We start from the raw sequence: 18,994 nt of genomic DNA, 5'->3' as shown, positions 1-18,994 counted from the left end.
TCATTAAAAAAATTAAAGTGAATTGTCGTGAAATACTAGACAGTTTTTTTTTTGGTTGCAAAGTAATATTATTTAATATATTGTAAACTCTCACAAAGTTTAGTATGGTCCTCGGCCACATTTTATTGGGCAGCCGACGTTTCGCTTCAGTTTTTTAAATCAATCGAAATCCCGCTTTCAAAAATAAGAAAAAACAAAACATATTCAAAACGTTCGTCGATGGAAGAAAAGCGGGCGTACAACTTTCATCAGGCTGTCTTCTGCTGTTCGACCGTTACCTATTTTGTATTGAGCCCGAATATTTTTGGGCATATCTCATTCTTCGTATTAACAAGGCCAAAAACAAGACGGGAAAATGGTTCTGTTCATAAGAGAACAGGAAAATAATATTTTCTTTCTTTCTATCGGATGAAACAAGGCAGGGCGTCGAAAATGACGATGATCCACAGTGGTTTAAATGGGATTCGTATTCCTCTCACTATTCCCACCATTTTCCTTCGTTTCTTGCTGCTGAGATTGGTGGGTTTTTTTAGCATCTGTCCAGGATGAATAAGATTTTCAGCTCGAAGTCGAAGGTATTTCTGCAATTAAATTCTTCAGTAAATGTTTGCATCGGTATTTCTCCAATCAATTTCTTTAATATATGTTCGAATTGACTATGGAATTCGCTATGAATTCATCATTCTTTATAAATTTTTGCTTCAATTATGAAATTTGCTATTAATTCATTCGTTTAATGGTCTATCTAGGGTGATAGCATGAAAGTATAAAAAAAGACTCCAACAATCAGACAAGGGCAATCTTCACTGAATTTTTATGAACTGGTTTACATGTATAAATATCATTAGGCTGATAGCAGCATAAGGACGCGAGGGCATGCTTAGCCTGATAGCCTGATAGCGTTAGCATTGTTCAAATGCTTGGGCTTACCAACTTTTTATGGCCCAGGCGGTTTGTTATTTTCCATGAACCTGCCCACCAAGCTTCTATGTGACTGGGCTTTTCGGGAGGCTGCTTACGGAGGCGTGGCTTATTTTTCCAGCAAACCTCCATGAGACATACTTTGGTGGTCTGTCTTTCTGATACTGCGCTATTTTACATGGACTTGCTAAGACTTAAACCTAGGACCTCCCATGTACATGCCGAGTTGCTATATAATTGATCTATCGCCCACTTTGTAGCTCACTATCTCCAATATCCGCTTTCGAGTGGAGCCTACCGAACAGATTTCGTCACAAAGAGAGCCAGTAGTTCAGTTGGCACTGTTCGATAACAACACTTAATCATCTTTTTAAATAATAATTGGGCCCAAATTACAAATTATTTCCTTTATCATGCCCCCTAACTTAGGAGAAATAGAGATAGGTTATGGGTCTTCAATCAATGTCTTCAATCTTGAGAAGGGGACATGGCAGTCCACCCTACCCAAAATTGATCATCCTCAAGTAGTTGCGAATTTGGATGCTTAAGTATTCACACACCTTCCCATGTAGTGTTTTTCCATTGTGCTAAGTAGTTGATGATGATCTTGTTCACAACTTCTTTTCTAGGATGCCAATGATGGCTTCAGAAATCAAGACTAACTTTCCCTCATCATCCAAGGGAGGCAACTCTGCTAAAGGGCCGATGTGCTGTCCAAGTGCCCTTTAGAGGCATGCAACATGGAAAATATTTCGCTTTTTCCCTCCAAGTGAAATTAACAAAATATGAATTTAAATAAATAAATTCATATGCCTGATAATGTTGGACAGTCTTTAATAACTACACTTAAGTCCACCTTTTAAAATAATAATTAGGCCCAAATTATAATTATTTCCTTTATAGGTTATGAGCCTTTACCAATTTCTTCAATATTGAGAAGGGGACATGACAGTTCACCCTCCCCAAAATTGATTGTCCTCATGTGGTTGCGGATTTGGATGCATAAGTATTCCCACACCTTCCCATGTAGTGTTTTCTATAGGAAGATTCTTCCATTGTGCTAAGTAGTTGATGATGATCTTGTTTTCATCTTCTTCTTTAGGATGTCAATGATGGCTTCTGAATCAAGACTAACTTTCACTTATCATCCAAGGAGGCAACTTTGCGAAAGGGCTGATGTGCTGTCCAAGTGCCCTTTAGAGGCATGCAACATGGAAAGCATTGTGAACTCTGATGTCTCTAGTAGTGCTAACTTGTAAGTGACCTCTCCAACTCTCCTCACATTCAAGTATGGTCTATAGAATTGGGCTTGAGTTTCTTAGACCCCTTCTTCTTGATGGAAGGTTGCTTGTATGATTGCAACCTTAGCAACACCAATTCTCCGACTTGAATGTCCTCTCTTCGTGATTGTGATTGGCATAGCGCTTCTACATGTTTTGCGCTTGTTGAAGATGCTTCTTGAGTGACCTTAATATGTCTTGACTATGCTTGATCAAGTCATTAGCAGCCGGTACCCTGCTATCTGCAAACACCAAATCCACAAAAAAATAGGGCCTCATATCCATGAAGTGCAATAAATGGAGACATACTTGTTGACATGTGGTAGGATGTGTTGTAGCAATATTCTCCGAAGTGCAACCATTCTACCCATGCTTTTTGTTGATCTGAAATGTAGTTCCTCAAATATCCTTTGATCCATTTGTTCATAGTCTCTGTTTGTCCATTGGTTTAAGTGTGGTAGCTTGTGCTTGGAGCAAGTTTTGTACTTGTCAATTGAAAATAATTTTGCCACAAAACACTAAGAAATCTACTATCCCTGTCACTCAATGTTTTTAGGAAATATGTACAATCTAAACGCTTAATAAAAAAATAGGTTTGACATTTGGTGAGCCATAAACTCCAAATGAATAGCAAAGGAATGCCCATATATGGTTAGTCTATCACAACAACATAAATACAATCTTTGTCTTGTACCTTAGGAAGACTATGATGAAATCTAGGGATGTTTTTTTCACATTTTTGATTTGGGATAGTGTCATGCCCAGTTAAGGCTAGGGTTATGTAAATACAAACCGCAGCACTAAAAGCATGAGCAACCAAAGTTTATAATGTGTGTCATTTGAATTTTTTTTGTTGCAGGTTTAGTCCCCTTTGATTTCATCCCCCTTGTTAGCAAGGCTTATTCATTAGTCATGGTATCTAGAAAGCCACATATGGCATGCGGTATTAGTCATATATGCAGGTTTTTGTGTGGGGATAATAAAGAAGTGCTTCAATGGCAATGCCAGATGATCTACAATGTTTTTGGAATTAGGCGTTTTATTACTGTTCTATCCTAATAGGCGAACTATTGTCTTTGTTTTTTCAGGGCTCTAGGAGACCAGACTTTTCCTGTTATGGTGGTATTGTAAGTAAGCCATCAAGAGCTTTCAGTCAAAATTCAAAAAATAGCAGTGTGCAGAGTAATAGTACCGTTTCTAAAAGTCAGACTAATGGTACCTTTTCTAAAAGTCAATTATCTCCTTATTCAAGTGAGAATCAAGAATTCTACCTCAATAACAGTGTTGTACCAACTACCAGGCATGGATATATGGGAGCGAAAAATTCTCTTGTTGACCCTGAATTGTCATCTGTTAGTGGAACAAGAGGAGAAAATTCATTAAGAGAAAGATTTGATCAGGAAAAATCAGGTTTTAAAGGAAGCAATACTTCAAATTCAGCTGCTTCATGTGCTGTATCAGAAATCTGTGAAAGCCATTTATCCTTAGCAGATTCAGGATCACCTGTGTTACTGCCCGTTATAAATGATGCTTCATCCTTAACGGCTGAAAATCATTTGACACTTCAAAGCAATAGTTTAGATACAAAAGCAGCTTCTGATCCTTTTTATGTACATGAAACCTTTGAGGCTGTAACAGATTCTGACAAATTCCAGGAGGATGAAATAGAAGAAAATGATGTAACTGAAGATACATATCTAATCAACATAAATGAAGGATTGATAGGAACTTCTGTATTAACAAGAAAGGCCCATTCAACTAGCGTTCAGGCTACATATAAGAGAGGGCTGCATAATATATTACTTGCACACTCTGCTGCCTTTTTTTATAAGCCAGAATCACTTCAGTCAGGAGACAGTATGATTTGTGACAGTATTATACAACTTAACAAGTATTTACGAGATAGCAAAACTGAAGTTGAAGCTGGAGTCCCTGGAAAATTTCTCAGCATTGTCATTGGAAAGGAATTGCCAGGTATACAGTAAACTATATCTGATCTAATTTTCTAACTTATGTAGAAGTTATTTTTGCTTCTATTGCTTTCCAGTCCTTGACCTAATCTACTCTCTTCTTTTTAAATTTTTTTAAATTTTATGCTGTTTTCTTATTTATTAGTAGAATTAGGCCCTTACTTGGGCTTATGTTGTACTTGGATCTTTCTACAATCCCATTGACCCATTTCAAGTCATTTAAAGACATTATTATAATTTGATTTCTTGTAATTTAGGTTATTTCTTGCAACTTTCGTTTGCGTAATGAAATAGTATCAATCATTATCTCCTATCATAGCAAGATTGTGATAGACTAGTTGTTGTTGTGTTAGTGAGATCCTTTATGCTTGTCGAGCCAAAATGAGTTCATACTTCCCAAAAGCTTATGTCATCCGTAACATCGATTGAATCCCTTAGAAGTTATCTTGGAAGAATATATGTGAATGACCTCACTTAAAACCCTAGCAGCTATAACTGGGGACATTAGCATTGAAGACTTAAATTATCAGTGTGTATATTATTGTGTCACACAGGTCATTTATGGAAGCTCAATTTCTCATATTCATTTAAATTCAATAGCTATAGTTCATCATGAAATTCAATCAACTATTAACATGAGTCAAATCGATAAACAGTCAACATACCGAGAGCAGAGTTTTCGGTCAACACAAGTATAGCAATCAAACTGTAAGTATAATAAATTGCAGCAGTCAAATCTGTCAACATAGTAAAGTACAGCAGTTAAACTGGTCAACATTGTAGATTGCTATGGCAAACACGACAGAATCGAGTCAAACTGCAGTTGATCTTGCAAATGCAGAAAAAACTGAATCAAAGAAAGTTCAATGAGGTCATAACTTCCTTGGAAATGGTTTAGTTTTTGTTGATATCATTATTAATATCAATCCTACAATATACCTCCTTCAGGAGGCTAGTGTAGGTCAAAGGTGAAAGGAAATTACTTAATTGCATTTAATGCGCTAGGTGAAAATATTTTTAAGATTTCCAATCAATAGTTGATGCTGACTTGGTTACCAAGTTGACCTGACCAACAATGTCTCTTCAACAATGAAATTCAATGCCAGGTGTGCTCTATAGTCAGGGATAATTAATACAATAATTAACAATTTCCTTTAGTTAATTAATAAAATAGTGAACAATTGTCATGTTTAGGGTTTTACTGGATATAGACATGCATTATATATTGCAATGCATGCTTTCACATGGAATAGTTTGATTCTTGATTTTTTAATGGGATTTTAGTTATATAAAGTGTCTACTTTCATATTGTACATATGTGATGCTGCAATGGTATGGATGTTTTCTTTACAAAACCCTTTATGATGTTAGTGTAGGTTTTCAATCGATATTTGTTCTCAATTGTCTAAATTATTTTCTGAGTTTGAGACACTCAATGTGGTGTAGGCCTAACTAGGACGATAATAGAATGCCTTTGAGATGTGTTACTCTTTATGAGTTTGCTTTTAGAATTTTCAATTTTGTGAAGGCTGAAGTTGTCTATCATTTGTAATTTAATTTGGTCCTTTTCCTATAAAGGTTTAATGTTTTCTCAATATTCAAATACATCTTCTAGAGGCTTCTTATGTACTTGGGGCCCCTATTACTGACAAAACAATTTTGCCACCAAGTGCCTTCCTCTTGCCTAAAACTTAGGTCATAGAGGCAAACAACACATGTTAATATTTTTTCTCTACCACTATAGGTTTAACAACCTTGGGTATGATGAGATGTTCTTGGGGAGTGTTGACGTGTTTTTTAGGACAGCGTCTAACATAGAATAAAGTCACCAACGGTCACCTTATCCTCTCTTGATCAAGATTAGTCCATATGCTAGGATTGCTTAAAGTTCAAATGGCTAATTCCAAGGTTCTTTCAGTGCGTGGACATGACTCAGATGTTTGATGGGTTTGCTGATAACCCAAGGGGCCTTACGTGTGTTCAATTGGAGAGGACTCATGCAAGCTCAAAGATTTTTGCACGAATGATTTGCAATAAAAGTTCTGGTTTTGGATCTTTTAGATTTTTGAATTATGCAGAAAGTAAATAGGAGCAGGGTAGAGAAGATTATGCTAAAGCTAAATTAATCCTAAGAACAGGAGACAGGATCACTCATGCAAAATCAAACCACGCTTCGTTTCGCCAGCAGAGCACAACTACACGAAGGCAGTGCAATTTTCAAAGGGTGCGTAAAGGTTTTTCAGATCATCAGCATGGACCATCGGATTGAACAATCTCTACTGTTGATCGAAGTTAAGCATGTACAGATCAAAAGGGCTCAGACTAACTTTGCACGGTGTACAACAATCAGCTGCACACCAAAAGTATGAGCTCAGATTCTGCAACAAGCACTCATATCAAATCCAGTTCTTCTAACAACATATAAGCAAATTTGATTTAATTGAAGAGAGCAAGACCATGCAGATTGCCAAAGTAGAACAAGAATACACCATCAAAATTGAACAATGTATTAAGTTGGCTACTTCACAATCTTGATGCAACAATCTTAGACAATAATCTCTCCTTCCTTTACAAATGAGGGGGGTCACCCCTTTATATAGGCCTCAGGGCATGCAAACCCTAATTAGGGTTTCACCCCATAAGATTCTCCACTCAAGGTGGGAATCAGTAATTAATAACCCATTATGCCCATATACAATTAATTCAAAGAGCCTAAAATAGCACCCGCTAGCACATTAAATGTGCCTCATGATGTTGATTATGCTCAGAATATAGCAAACACCTTCATAAATGCCCATCATTCTCTTGTCGACAGCGACATGCACTTAGAATCTATCATAAAATCATAATGAGAAGGTGGCATGCAAGAAGATTCCTTATCTGATGATGACATGCATTGACTGGACCCACGCCTAGTCAAAATACCTTCAGCAATAAGTACGCCACTACTATTCAGGCAAAAGACTTTCGTCCAAAAATGGACGACCATCATCCCGCTCATTAATGGCGTATGCAATGAATCTGTAGACGACAGCTTCCAGCTCTCCGATGGAAACACTTGGCACATTTTCAATGTCAAATTCCATCAAGGCAATTTCTTCCTCGCTCTTGGAAAAGAAGCTCTCCCACTCCATCATGACTTCCTGTGTCTTCTTCATTATACGGGAGAATGAAGAAACATTTGCAAAATGTTCCTTAGGGAATGAACCTACAAAGAAGAAATCGTGCAAGTGAGATTTCAGGGAGTTCACCATTATTCCTCCATCATTGAGTTTCTTCGCAAACAATGCTTCTATTGCACTAATGATTTCCTCCTGTATCCCTCTGATGGAATCCTTCAAGGTAAAAGAGTAAACGCTGAATTTGTCAAAAGTGTTCTTTCCTAAGCAGATGGCGTAGAACCATCGGGGAAAGTCATAAGCTTCATTTTCTTGAATCACTTTCTCGTCAACCAGAATATTCCGAGGAACCTTCGTCAGAGTCCTGAGTCAAAGAATGATTAAGTCCTGGTAAATGTGCACATCCTCCCATAGTCCTTCTGTTGTCTCTAGTCTGTTCAGGAGGGTCACGAACTTTGAATGAAGCAGAGCTAGGTCTTCAATGAATTTTCCTGCTTCGGTATAAACATCCTCTATCCATTCCCTGGAATTTTGTGCCATCGCTCTAATAACCTTTGCATCATCAACCACTTCCTTAGGAAGGGAGGAAGGAGGAGTGAATGAAGGACCTGCTTCCCTGAGGGTCTTTTGAAACTCCTGATGTAGTCGCATAGGACTCTATTTTCTTCCCTTAGCCGCTTACATTTCGCCTTTGATTTCAGCAGTTTCTCCTTCATGGCCAAGGAAGATTCTTCGAAGTCTCCCATTACTTGACCTGTGGAAGCATGGCCAAGATCAATTTGTTTGATGACATAAACCTCCTGCCTGATTTCATTTCTATCTTCATCGATTGCAGGCTCAGCAATGTGCAAGGTCCAGGATCCAGTTTCTTCCCTGACAACCTTGGAAATTTTTCGGGGAGCCTTTCTTTCCGTTGGCCGATCCATCCTCTTCAACAATTCTTCCAACTCTTGAGCAGGATCGGTTTCCCTTTTTGCTTCCCTCCTCAGTCGGCCTATCAACCAGTCTGGAGCGGGGATGGAGTGGCTATGATCCTCTATGTGCTCCTGTTCCTAAGATTCTTCCTCCATTTCACCAAGGATGGCTTCCACGAAGCTATCCTGGCGAGCTTCTTCCTGGTGTGCGGGACTTTCTTGCCTTTGACTTCTTGGTCGATGATGTCCTTATGAAGCATTGATGCTGAGTATATCGGGTGTTGGAACGCTCCCTGGAAGTGGACCTGTGGTATGTGGAAACATCTCTACTTTTTGCACACTCGAGGAACTTACTGGTGAATGCTCCCTTTCTGTCCTTGCTCTCTTTTGTGGAGGTTCCTCTTGCTAGACTTCCTGTTGAACCTCTTGTGGGATTTCCTGTTGGATATCCTTCTTCTTTGTTGTCCTTGGTCTCTTTGGGGCATTTTTTCCTTTATCCATTCGAGCTTCCCTTCCTGCCTGGACCTGCGAAGAGCTTTCAGTTGCCTCGCTGTGGGAATCCAGATTTCCCATTAGCAGATATGTTAGATGAACATTTTCTTCCACCAACTTCCTTATCTGCCTGTCAATCCAGTTCTTAGTGAATTTCAACACTGGTCTAGCTAAGATACTCAAATCATCCATCTCGGGCTCTGATCAATCTGGCAACTGAATAGGCTGATCCTTTACTTTTTCGAATTTAGGCTGTGTCAAATCTGCATCTTCCTTCACCTGATCTAGCTCTAATAAATTTCACTTATCCTGATAGTGTTGAGGGGCAATCTTGAATGCATTCTCTTCCGGACCTCAAGGTCATCCTCGGCACTTGCCCAGTAATCCTCTAAGTAAAACTTGTGTATGAATTTGACGCCAACAACCTTTTTGATTTGGCTGTAAGGATCATATTGGGCCTTGGTGTATAAAATGGCAGGCGATAGAATGCCAATTCCCCTGCTGCACTTTCAGCGGCTTCCAAGCATGGGCATATTTCCATGAAGTCATCCAAGACAACTGGAAATTCAATTGATTGCTTCTTCTTCTTTTGTAGCTGATCATAGGCAGTTAACTGTCTCATGAGCTCCAACAATACAAGCTTGTCTGATGGATATTTGGGCAACTTGTATGATTGGAATGAGAATCCTTGCGTCTTGATGTAGGTGAATTTAGGAAATTGTAAGAACGCAACTCCATATTTCTGGATCAAGGCACTTGCTTGCGATGACACCCTTACGTGCAACTTCTTCTACATAAGCCGTGTCAAGTACATGGTGAAGGTGTCATTCACCAACCTGTAAGAATTAACATTGTGGAGATGCGGTTGGGGATAACATTCATGTACTTTTAACTGAGTTGGTCCGCAACCCATGATTCCTCTTGCTGACAGCGCATCGAATCCTCCTCTTCGCGCAAGCATATAGAACAGGTAGGAGCTCATGAAAAAGGATTGGGACCTTTTTTCTTTTAAGTTCTTCAATTGCTCATGCAAGTAGTGACTAATCAATCTAGCCTAGTCTATTAGCCAATTTGAGTTCATGATTTCGCCTATGTAGAAGAACATCCAGGTCTCGAAGTTCACAGAATGTGAACACCCCATTACTCTGCTCAACATTTTTATTAGGTCCACATACTCCTGCTTGAACTCAAAGATGGTGAGAGTTTTTGGCATCTTGGAAGCGTGCACTCTGGGCTTCAACAACCACTGTTTATCAATCAAATCAGCACACCTGGTAGGACCCGCTTCATATACTGCCTGAGCTCTGCTGCTGGTCCTAGACGTCATGGAATAGTGTGAAGGAATTCCGAAAACCTCACCAATTGACTTCGGAGTCAATGTTGCCAGCAGCTTGCCATCTGGCATTGAGATTGTCTTTCGCTCCAGATTGTAATGTGTTGCACATTCCAAGACCAGGTCTGGGCACTGAATAGCAGGAGGAAAACCAGCTGCTGCAACAATTCCACTTTTCACAATTCTGACAGCTGTCGGATATGGATTGTGCCTTGCTGTTCCTAACATTTGGATCTTGAATGCAGCCAAGTTGAATGTGCCCAGATTAGTATTGCTGATTTCATCCCATCTTGAATTCAACCGGGAATGAGGAAGAAAACTTTTCATTTCTGCCTTTATCAATGCCTGCCTAGAGAGAGTAGCTGCCTTGCTTGATTCCACCATCCTGGAAACACCTTGGAAATGATAAAAATAGAGACTAAGTATGACTACTCTTCACTTCTCCACTTATTCTTTCTTGAATTATGCACGTGAGAAATGAAATGCCTTTCCAAACTTATATAGAATTCTTAAGAGACATTAAATTAGCAATTGCATTCATGACTCGTCATACTTTCCTTAATAACTACGCCATGCAAAAGCAATTTCCCATGCGAATGAGTTTGAATTTAGAAATTTCCTTAAATGCTCCAAGTCATGCATCATACTTGGAAGGTTCTTTTCGCCAACTTGTTGATTTTCACTCTTTCCAATTTTGGAGGGAATTTGAAGGATTATCTCAGGAATTGCTTGATTCCATTTTAACTTGTCATCTTCTACTTTCGAAGGAATTTCCATGTCTCTTTTCAACATCCCTATTTTTTAGGGATCCTCCTAAAATTTAGGAGCCAGGTTCATTGGATGGAGAATTTCACCCCGATTTCGAATGTATAAAATTTTCCACACTCTGTCGAGATTTGGTGTCTAAAAATAGCAAATTCAAAAATTCGCTCGAGGGGAATTTTACTTTTTGTTCCTCCTTGACCTCTTGGATTCCATGCCTTAGGCAAAATTTCAATTTTTTTAGCTTGGGCGTTAAATTCACTGTGTCTTGGAATTTTTTTATTTTCCACGCCTTCCATGGAATGTCTATTTTGGCGCTACATCACTTCCTTGGGCGTGATTTGGACTAAGGCAAGGAATTCTCCACTCTTCATGTTTTCCATGTTGACCTCCATATGGCACCTTTCTTCTCCATTGGGCGCTAAAACCCACTAGGCAAGGAATTTCAACATTTTCATGTTGTCCATGCACCCACCACTTTGGCGCCTTCCATCAAGCTAGGGTGCATTTCACCCTTGGAGAGGGAATTCCTTAAATTGCTTCTTGTCCATGGGTATACCATTTTGGCACCCTCTTCAATGCCTAGGCAAAATTCTGCATAAGTCATGGAATTCATTGATTTCCATGCCATCCATGACCTCCTCTGTTTAGCGCCCAACTCCTTTTTAGGGTAGAATTTTGACTAGGAGAAGGATTCTTGCAATTTTCCTCTACATGCACTCTCCATTTTGGCGCCCTCCACAAGTTTGGGGGGGAAATTTACCTAGGAGAGGGAATTCCTTGATTTGTGAAATATCCATGGGAATCCTAGTTTGGCGCCCTACGCAAGGTTGGGGTGGCATTTTGCTTTGGTCATGGAATTCATTGATTTCCATGCCATCCATGACCTCCTCTGTTTAGCGCCCAACTCCTTTCTAGGGCGGAATTTTGACTAGGGGAAGGATTCTTCACCTTTTCCACCTCTCCTTGCTTTCCCCATTCTGGTGCCCATCCTTGGTCTAGGGCGGAATTTTCACCGTGTGAAGGAATTCACAACTTTTTGTGAATCCTTGAGACCCTCTTTTTAGTGCCCAAGTCCATAGCTGGGCAGAATTTCACCATTGTGAAGGATTCATGAATTTCTAAAACATTTCCTGCCTTGTCTCATCTAGCGCTTAATCATTTCCTTGGGTGGATTTTTCATTTTGGCATGGATTTTTTTTTTCATTCAATCTTCCAGACTTAGAACATTTTGACCTCCTTGTGATTTTGAACTGTGTTCCTGAACCTGGGTGAATTTATGAGTTTTCCATTCCTGAACAGATTCCCATACTTAGCCAAATTTTGACCATTGTCTGTTTGATTTCAACTTTCCAGATTTAGAAGTGATTGTGCATGTTGATTCTTCGTGGTCGGCTAGCCTGATCCTGCCACAAATAGACTTTCCCGAAATAGAAACTTTCCAAAATGTTAGAGTTAGAGCCCAAAATAAGACGCAGGATGACTTACTAAAAATAGAAATTACTAAAAATAGTAAGTTTGATTTTTGGCAAAATGACGACATTCCGAAACTCGGAAAAATCCCTAAAAAATAGGAACTTTCTAAAAATAGAAAGTTGCTCCATTTTGGCTCAAATTTTACTGGGAGGTTCCTTGAAGGGTCCTGATTCCAGTTGTATGTTCAGTTTTCCAAAAACCCTAACAAAAAACCCCTAAAATCTAGGACAGAAGGCAGAAACCCTAAAAAAAGGGGACAAAACAAGCCCTAGACTTCATAGAACTCGCTTGACAGAGAAGCAGATCAACTCTAACTGACCCCCAAACATCCGCAAAGCGGAGAGATTGACAAGATTGCCACCAAAACACACAAAAAAAACCAAGACCAAACGACCGAAAGGGCCTAAAAGTTAAGGGGGTCCCTATCTGAGATGGGGTGATGTGTGATTAGGTCACAACAGGGAGGAGCTAACTTCCTCGTAGGATTGGCCAGCCAATTCTTATAGCTACAAGCCCCTTTAGTTATATAATACTTTCTAATTGTAGGTGTTTTGCAATCTCGAATCATGTAGACCTCCTTAAGGTCTACCGTTACCCTTTGTCCTAGGAATAGATGTTCTAGATCTTCAAATTTCATTCTCAAAGAAGTCTTATTTACATGGCTTAACATATAGTGCATGATATCTAACATTTTTTAGATTAGTTCTAGGTTCTTCTTGTACATTTTGTTTCAAAAAATAAATACATCAGTCAAGAATATGGCAATTTGGTATCTTTGTCGAGCTAGAACCTCCCTTGCAACTGTAGGTTTATGTCGATGGTTGTGGTTTGTTGAATAGGACTTGTTGGCACCTCAAATTCTTGTGTCTATGCCTTTGCTTGTGGTCCATCAGTGATAACCTATCGGAGAAATCTTATATGGCTCACATGTCCTCCATACCTTGGTTAAGTTTCACCTATTGCAAAAATCCTAAAATTTGGCTAAGTATGGTACTTTTGGTGCATTGGGTTGTTGCTTCATTCCTCCCTTCATTCTTTCCTTTCCATCCTTGATCCCCAATGGGCGTAGTGTTTTCAAGAGGGTTTTGATGTTGTCCTCTTTGACATGATAGAATGTCTAGCCTCAAAACCTCGTTGGTTTGTCGATGGTGCATTTTTTGTCTTGACGATTACCAATAATGCTTATCTACTTCCCCAACCGACTGATTGTGATTCCTCAGGGTAGTGAAAGGAATTTAAATGTTGTTAGAACTCCCCATGAGGAAAGTTGAGCCCATTCTACATTTATTGATTGCAGGCACCTTTCTGTCTGATTTATTCCCCATGTCGCTGATTTTGCAAGTGATTTCCTCTTGCAGTGTACTCAAACTCAGGAAACATCAATGCTAGATGTGATTGGTTTGTAGAGGCATCTCTTCATGCCTTTTGTGATTGACCAAATTTGATTTTGTTGGTCCAATAGTCTTCATGTGAATTGTGATGACATAGGCTAGGGCTCCTTGATGTTTGACATGTCCTAATTCCTCCTGATGCCAATCACAAAGATAAAAGATAGAATAGTAAACTGTATTGTATGGGTGGATGAAAAAAAGAGAGACTAAAGAAAAAAGTTGAATTGCCAATAGAGGAAGAGTATTCACCTGCGGCCTTAGGGTTTTGGTTTCTTGTTTTGGGTAAATGTATTATGAAATTGTAATGATCTGGGTGTTACCCAAAATTTGTAATAAGCACTTGTAACCATTGTAGTTTGTTTAATTAAGGGAAGAATCAACCATAGTTGAATGCCTCCTTGAATGTTCAGTTGCAATTTTGATGATTGTTGTTTAGTTTCTTAGCTAGATGTTTGTAAAATCCCTATAATGATATTTTAATGGCATCTTTTCAATGTAATAAGGAATTGTAGTTGAATATTCGAGGATTACTAAATAGATTCACTTAATATTTGCAAATATCCATTATTTTTTTGAATGTTTATGTAGAGCCTAGCTTGCTTATGCATTTTGCTGTGGTATCTTGATTAAGGTATTATCGTGGTTCTGGTTATTGTATGTTTTGTGTAAATCCATAGAATCTGTTGTCGAATTGGATATAGGCACCAATCTATTACATGTTTTCTTTCTTTCATAGTCCTCAGCATACTCAAAATCAATCAAAACATCTTTCTAGTTTTATCAGTTCAATGTGTTTGCTGTCATTTCTTGAGTTTGCATAACATCATAAGGGGTTATCAAAATGCATTCTTAGATGCTTAAATGGCAGACTATCTATTTGTAAGATGCTTACCCTTACATGTCCAAACGAGCACATAGGTATATTGTGACACCAGTATTGGCACACACTGTGCTCTAGGTATAGTTTGCATTAAGGGAGTCTTTAATCTGTTTATCATTAACCTAGCATCTTAGGGAGAGCGCCCCCCCCCCCCCCCCCTTGGTCTTGCAGAGCTAGATGTGAAGGTCTTACCCACCTTAATCATTGGTCCTTAGCTGCCTAGCTTGAAGACAGGTTTGTGGTGATCTTCTAAGGTTTGACACCCATAGCACCTGAGAGATCACTAGGCCTTAGGGATTTTGGACATACAGTTTAGATAACCAACAAATTGGTGTCGTTGCTGAGGATACGAATTTGTAAGTTTGTTTTGAGAACCTTGGTGGCTTACAAAAGTTTGTAGCTGTGTATTTTGTTTGGGTAAGTTTGGCACACTATCAACTTATGCCAACAAATTGGTGCCATTGCTGAGGATAACAATATTCTTGTTTGGTATATGATGCATTTGCTGTTGTAAAGTATCATTGTCTTTTCCAAGTGAAAAGTGGCGACTCAATTTCAATCAACCCAAAAATCAGTTAATAAATCAATAGACTATGTGATGGAGAGAAGGAGGCAGCCCACGTATTGGCAAGAAGAATATGAAGCTTCCACAAGTGCACGAAGATATCCATCAGAAATAGCTCAAAATAATTAAGTCATTCAGACCTATCTATTCAATCTCAGAAGTTAGTTCTACAAATAGAAATGATCCATGTATGGATGTTAGAGATCAGAACTTGTACACTTCTAATGATTCATGTAGCAACATAATAAAAAAATATAGACAAATTTATAGGTCTGATTATGAAGAAAGGAACAATATGACTATTGGTAGAAGGGATAGTGATACATATTGCAATGCATATTATGATTACAAGTTCTCTCCTTCCAGCATTTCATATGATGGTAATGATGAACTAGATATATAGATAGGTAGATTGTTAGGTAGATAAATAGATAGAGAAGGTAGACAAATAGGTAGATAGATAGATAGATAGATAGAGACGTATGTATTGTTGTGGTTGTCGAAAGAGAACTCTACAAGAGATAGCATCCAATGCATCCCTAGAACCACATCATTGTCCCCAATGTTAACCGCATAGAACTTATCCTTCAACCCATAATCCTCCAACTGTATGCTCAGATTATAAATCTTACAAGTACAAGAAAGTTTGTTCCCATTAGCTACCATGACCTTAAATCCATAATGGTTTTCTGTTTGTAAGTCTCAGCTACAAATCCCCCATCAATGAAGTTATGAGTGGCACATGTATCAACAAGAGTTATGATTTGCTGCCCATGTAGCACACCTCTCACTTTAAAAGTAACTGCCTTCTAGATGCTAGAGAGTTGGGCAATGGTACCTGTTGACATGTTTTTTATGACTACGTCTAACACAGAATAAAGTTACCAACGGTCACCTTACTCTCTCTTGAACAAAGTTAAACCGTATGCTAAGATTTCAATAAGATCAAATGGCTAACTCCAAGGTTCCTTCAATGCATGGATATGACTCAGTTGGCGGATGTGTTGTCATGTCCCCTTTCTTATATGTGCTTTGTACCCTACATATATTTGTGTATTGTTTCATGTCTTACTTGTCTTCTGTGCATACCTTGTGCCTCAGTATATTGGTATATTACTTTATATTTTACATGAATACTGCATCTATGCTCCATGCCTTATTTATATTACTTCATGTTTACATGTGTGCTATTTCATACTTCGTATTCTATCCTCTCTCGAACAAAATCCTCTTGAATGTTGAATGAACTATGTGATCATATGAGGTGACTCCAAGGTTCTGATAGTCAGGTCTTGACTTAATACGTGGATAGACTTAGTGTGTTTGATGTGATATTGCTGGAATCACAAGAGGGACTTACGTTGAACATGACCGTTGCTGGAACATGAAGACTTACTTAACTTGGAAAACAAATAGCAAAAGGAATTAGGGTTCAAAAAGCTAATCTAATCCTCAGAATGTAGGAATTAATTGTTGATTAGGTGTGACCAAACCAAGTTTTGTTTTGCCATCAAAGAACAACTACACAAAACTGGTGCAATCTCCTAATGATAAACGAATGATTTTCATATCACCAATGCACATCAACCATATGAACAATGAGCATGAAATAATGGAAGTTAAGCTTTCATACAAGTTCAGTCAACTATGCATTGCCATTTGCAATCAACAAATTACAAGTAATATGAACATTGGGTACACCATTCATCTAACCAATTTTAAAGCAAATGAGAAGTAGACCTTTTGGGAATTAGTGTTCACACAGGAGCTTAGGTTAGCTATAAAGTTGTTAACAAACAACTTTATATTATTGTTAGGAGATATGATATTATTTATTAATTTTGTTTTATAGGTTATTGTGTTAGTGGTACGTATGTGTTGAGTTGTTAAAACAACTCAAATATATTTAGGATAAAACGTCAACAAGGAGAGAATGAAATGATTACATCATGATGGACACATGTCCATTTTTATTTCTAACCAATGAGAAAATAGGTTAGGTATGTGAATTAATATTTGGCAAATTGCCATGTGTCACTTGCTGCTTTCTTGGATGAATCAGGTTCAACGAACTTGGACAAGTTGACGTGGCATTTACTGATAGGTTGATGATGACTAGGATGCCACCTCAGCTTGCCTTGTAGACTTAATCAACTTGCCTTGCTCCACTGAATCTTTCACCTTGAAGTCGTTGAGTTTCACTCTCGTGTTTGGGAATCTTAAACTAAATCTCTCCTTGGTGATGTTTGATCTTGGAATTTCCTTATCTTGGACTTGGAGCACTTCAACTATTCCCTTGGACCCTCTTCATAATACTTGGAATTCCACCCGATCCTTTGGATTTCATCTCCATCTTAAGGAATATTGTTTGGAATTCCTTATAATTCTTTGCATTTATCTTGGACATCCTGACTCCTTCCTCTTGGTAGACCTTGATTCCTTGATTTCCTTGGGTAGAGCAATCTCCTTGTCATAGAGTCCTTGTGTTGAACATGGGATATCTTGATGTTGTCTTGAAATGTGAATGCTTCTCTTGAATTTGATCTTCTTGACTTCTCCATGTGATTGGTCCTTTGTGCTTCCTTGAATGCTCATCTTTCCCAGCCCCCCATTTTTGTACCAAAACTGAAAGACAAAGAAAACACTTCGATAAAAAACATGAACAAAAACCTTAGGTTAAGGAAATGCTAGATGATTCACAAAATTCACTTCATGAAACCCTTCAACATCTGTAAATGACACTCAGGAGTTCTGGACATGATAATTCAAATCTGGAAATGCACTTTGCTGTGTGGAAACTCACTCAATTCGAGGTGATTCACCTTTAATCTCCTTCATTTCGTAATTGAATTATTTTCCTGACATCTGAACTGTGTTTAGGGCTTCTTGAATCTGATCGTTATGTTTCTGTTTTTCAAAATCTGCTCCTGATAAGAATTTGTTTACAAACTTCATCTTGAAATCTGATTCAAATTCCCCTCTTTACTGGGAATCAGACCTAACCTGCTACAGTTCACATATTCTCTGATCTCAATTTGCCTTGAACCTGCTTTAATTTCCCTCTTATTCACTTTTTCACCAAGCTTTATATGAAAAATGAACCTTTGTTTTTTAGGGGTCTGAAACTATCTTGAATTCTCTGGAAATAACACTTTCAGACCTGCATGACATCATTTCTGGACCTGCACAAAAATTAGTGAGGAAAACACCCAGATTTGAATATGAACTTGTTTGTCCTCACAAATTGCTTCCTTTCTGCTCTGATTTGGTTGGAATTGAATGGAACTATGGGTGTAAATTAGCTTTCTTTATTTCTGATTTGAATCGAATTCACCTGGAATTGTGTGCCATTGTCCAATATTCTAATGTGATCACTTTGACAAAAGAAATCTAATCACTGCTGCGATCCACAACCAAAATTTGAAAAAATGTGCAGTAATTGGTTAAGGGTCAAAATATTAGGGTTATATGGAACCTATTATGTTGTGAATTGCGATTGCTTTGTCAAGACAAATCTGCCTATTGCCTCGTGCGAAGAAAATGAACAAAAGAAACTTAAATTTTCCCTCAATCTAAGCTGGATATTTGGACCCTAGGTTTTCCCTTTTCAGCTATTGTAAACCTGCACATTGTAGTGGTTTCCTAATTGAATTGTAAAAGATCTAGGAAAGACAGTTTTTTTTTTGGCAAGAATTATTTATTCTGAGATTATTTTGATTTTTGCTTGCCTTTGTAGTTACCCTGTAAGAAAAATTGCTTCCCAAATCTTAGTTTTGACAGCACATCTAATGGAATTTCTTCAATTTATGAATGGAATAATAAAATAGTAAAGAGAAGAATATAACATACCTGCACAATAAGTGAAATGAATGACAATATGCTAAATATCGA

The 18,994-nt window shown here is 38.2% G+C and overlaps 1 protein-coding gene across 3 annotated transcripts in view; it reads left to right on the top strand.

The window, feature by feature from the left end:
- The first annotated feature begins 208 nt into the window (after positions 1-208).
- The window catches only part of LOC131079339 (uncharacterized), an 87,424-nt gene continuing 68,638 nt past the window's right edge, over positions 209-18,994 (top strand). The window contains exons 1-2 of one of the 3 annotated variants that reach the window (XM_058017253.2): positions 209-575; positions 3,290-4,175. In XM_058017253.2, coding sequence (XP_057873236.2) covers positions 546-575; positions 3,290-4,175 — 916 coding nt within the window. In that variant the 5' untranslated portion in view covers positions 209-545. The remainder of the gene's footprint in view (positions 576-3,289; positions 4,176-18,994) is intronic. The other 2 variants (XM_058017252.2, XM_058017251.2) reach the window with 2 other exon arrangements.

This window comes from Cryptomeria japonica, chromosome 11, assembly GCF_030272615.1.
Source record: "Cryptomeria japonica chromosome 11, Sugi_1.0, whole genome shotgun sequence".
Classification (NCBI taxonomy): domain Eukaryota; kingdom Viridiplantae; phylum Streptophyta; class Pinopsida; order Cupressales; family Cupressaceae; genus Cryptomeria; species Cryptomeria japonica.
Note: the sequence above shows the minus strand (reverse complement) of the source record. Positions and strands in the feature narration are given on the sequence as shown.